The 1646-nt window shown below is 45.7% G+C and overlaps 1 protein-coding gene across 1 annotated transcript in view; it reads right to left on the reverse strand.

Moving 5' to 3' along the window:
• Positions 1-1329: 1329 nt before the first annotated feature.
• Positions 1330-1646, reverse strand: part of LOC127008412 (uncharacterized) — an 83903-nt gene continuing 83586 nt past the window's right edge. The window contains exon 3 of the mRNA XM_050880541.1: positions 1330-1646. This exon is cut by the window's right edge and continues 120 nt beyond it. Coding sequence (XP_050736498.1) covers positions 1542-1646 — 105 coding nt within the window. The 3' untranslated portion in view covers positions 1330-1541.

The raw sequence follows: 1646 nt of genomic DNA on the forward strand, positions 1-1646 counted from the left end.
GAAAGGGGGTTAGAGGATTGAGTAAAGGGATGAATAGTGAAAGAAATGGCAGTGAAAAGGGGAGGAAGAGAAGAAAGGGGGGGGGGGGGGGGACAAAGGGAGAGAAAGTAAAATTGAGGGGAAAAATTGGAAGGGAGGGAAACTGTATGTGTGTGTGTGTGTGTGTGTGTGTACGAACCGATACACACACACACACACACACACACACACACACACACACATACACGTACAACACCCCTGTTTCCACACACACACACACACACGATCACGTCACTTCCACTATAAATGGAAATCGTCCGTAAATATTAGTGGCGGAGGAGGAGGAGGAGGAGGAGGAGGAGACACAAACAGAGATGACGGAGCTGGCGGTGGCGGTCTTAGTGGTTGGTGGAGGTGACGGAGGTGGTGGCAGGATTTACAGTCTTCAGAAATCCAATTCGAAATGAGTTTTTCTCGTAAATATCGCTGGCCCGAGACGATATATTGACCTCTCTGCCTTTCTTAGCCTTTCCCTTCCCTTCCCTTCCCGTCCCGCCCCGTTCCGCCCACCAGTTCGACTCCCCCTCAAAATATTGCCTATGATAACTCTCCTCCTCTTTTCCTTTTAACCATTTTCCTTCTGTGGGACTTTTATATAATTTGTAACTCCTTCTTTTTTCTTGCATTGTTTTCTTTTTGTGTGTTTTGTTGATAGAATTTTAATGGTGGAGGAAAAATGGTTGTTCTCTCTCTCTCTCTCTCTCTCTCTCTCTCTCTCTCTCTCTCTCTCTCTCTCTCTCTCTCTCTCTCTCTCTCTCTCTCTCTCTCTCTCTCTCTCTCACCGTGTATAGGTCTTGTTATCTTCATATGTTTCCTCTCGTTTTCCTCCATTTTCCCTCCTTCCTCCCTCTCTCCCTCCTTCTTTCTCTCTCTCCCTCCTTTCTTCTTTTTCCGTTTTTCTTCCCTCTTTTTTATTCCTTCTTCCTTCTTTCTCTTCTCTGTCAAACTATTCAACCACAAACTTAATCTCTTTCCTTCCTTCCTTCCTTCTTTCCTTCCTTCCTTCTCTCCCTTCCTTTATCTCATTTTCTTTCTTCCTCCTTCATCACTGCCTCGCCATCCCGTCCATCCCCTTCTTCTTTCCCCTCTAAAGACTTTTCATGATAAGTCTCTCTCTCTCTCTCTCTCTCTCTCTCTCTCTCTCTCCTCCTTCTTTCTTTACAACATTCCTTTTCGTTCTGACAATCTCATATTTTCCTTCACCTTTATTGCACTTTCCTCTCATTCCTCTTTCCGATTATTTAAGACGCAGTGACTATCTCCTCCTCCTCCTCCTCCTCCTCCTTTTCTCTTTCCATTCACCTCCCTTCCTCCTCATTGCACTTTACGATCAACGTCACAATTCATATTTTTCCTATCACCGAATGTCACACTAATCCCAGCCAGGCAGTCACTCGCTATTCAGCACTCACGTAATTCCTTTCTCTCCTCACTCCTTTCTTTCTCTTTCTCCACCTCCTTTGCCAATCCCTAACTCACTCAATATATTCATTTCTTCACTTTCAAACCCCACACAACTTACCCAAGCCCTCAGCCTCAACAACCCGAGCGCCACGTACCCGTATATGAGGCTCACTAAGCAGGTCACGCAGCTCGTCCACTTCGGG

This window comes from Eriocheir sinensis, chromosome 37, assembly GCF_024679095.1.
Source record: "Eriocheir sinensis breed Jianghai 21 chromosome 37, ASM2467909v1, whole genome shotgun sequence".
Classification (NCBI taxonomy): domain Eukaryota; kingdom Metazoa; phylum Arthropoda; class Malacostraca; order Decapoda; family Varunidae; genus Eriocheir; species Eriocheir sinensis.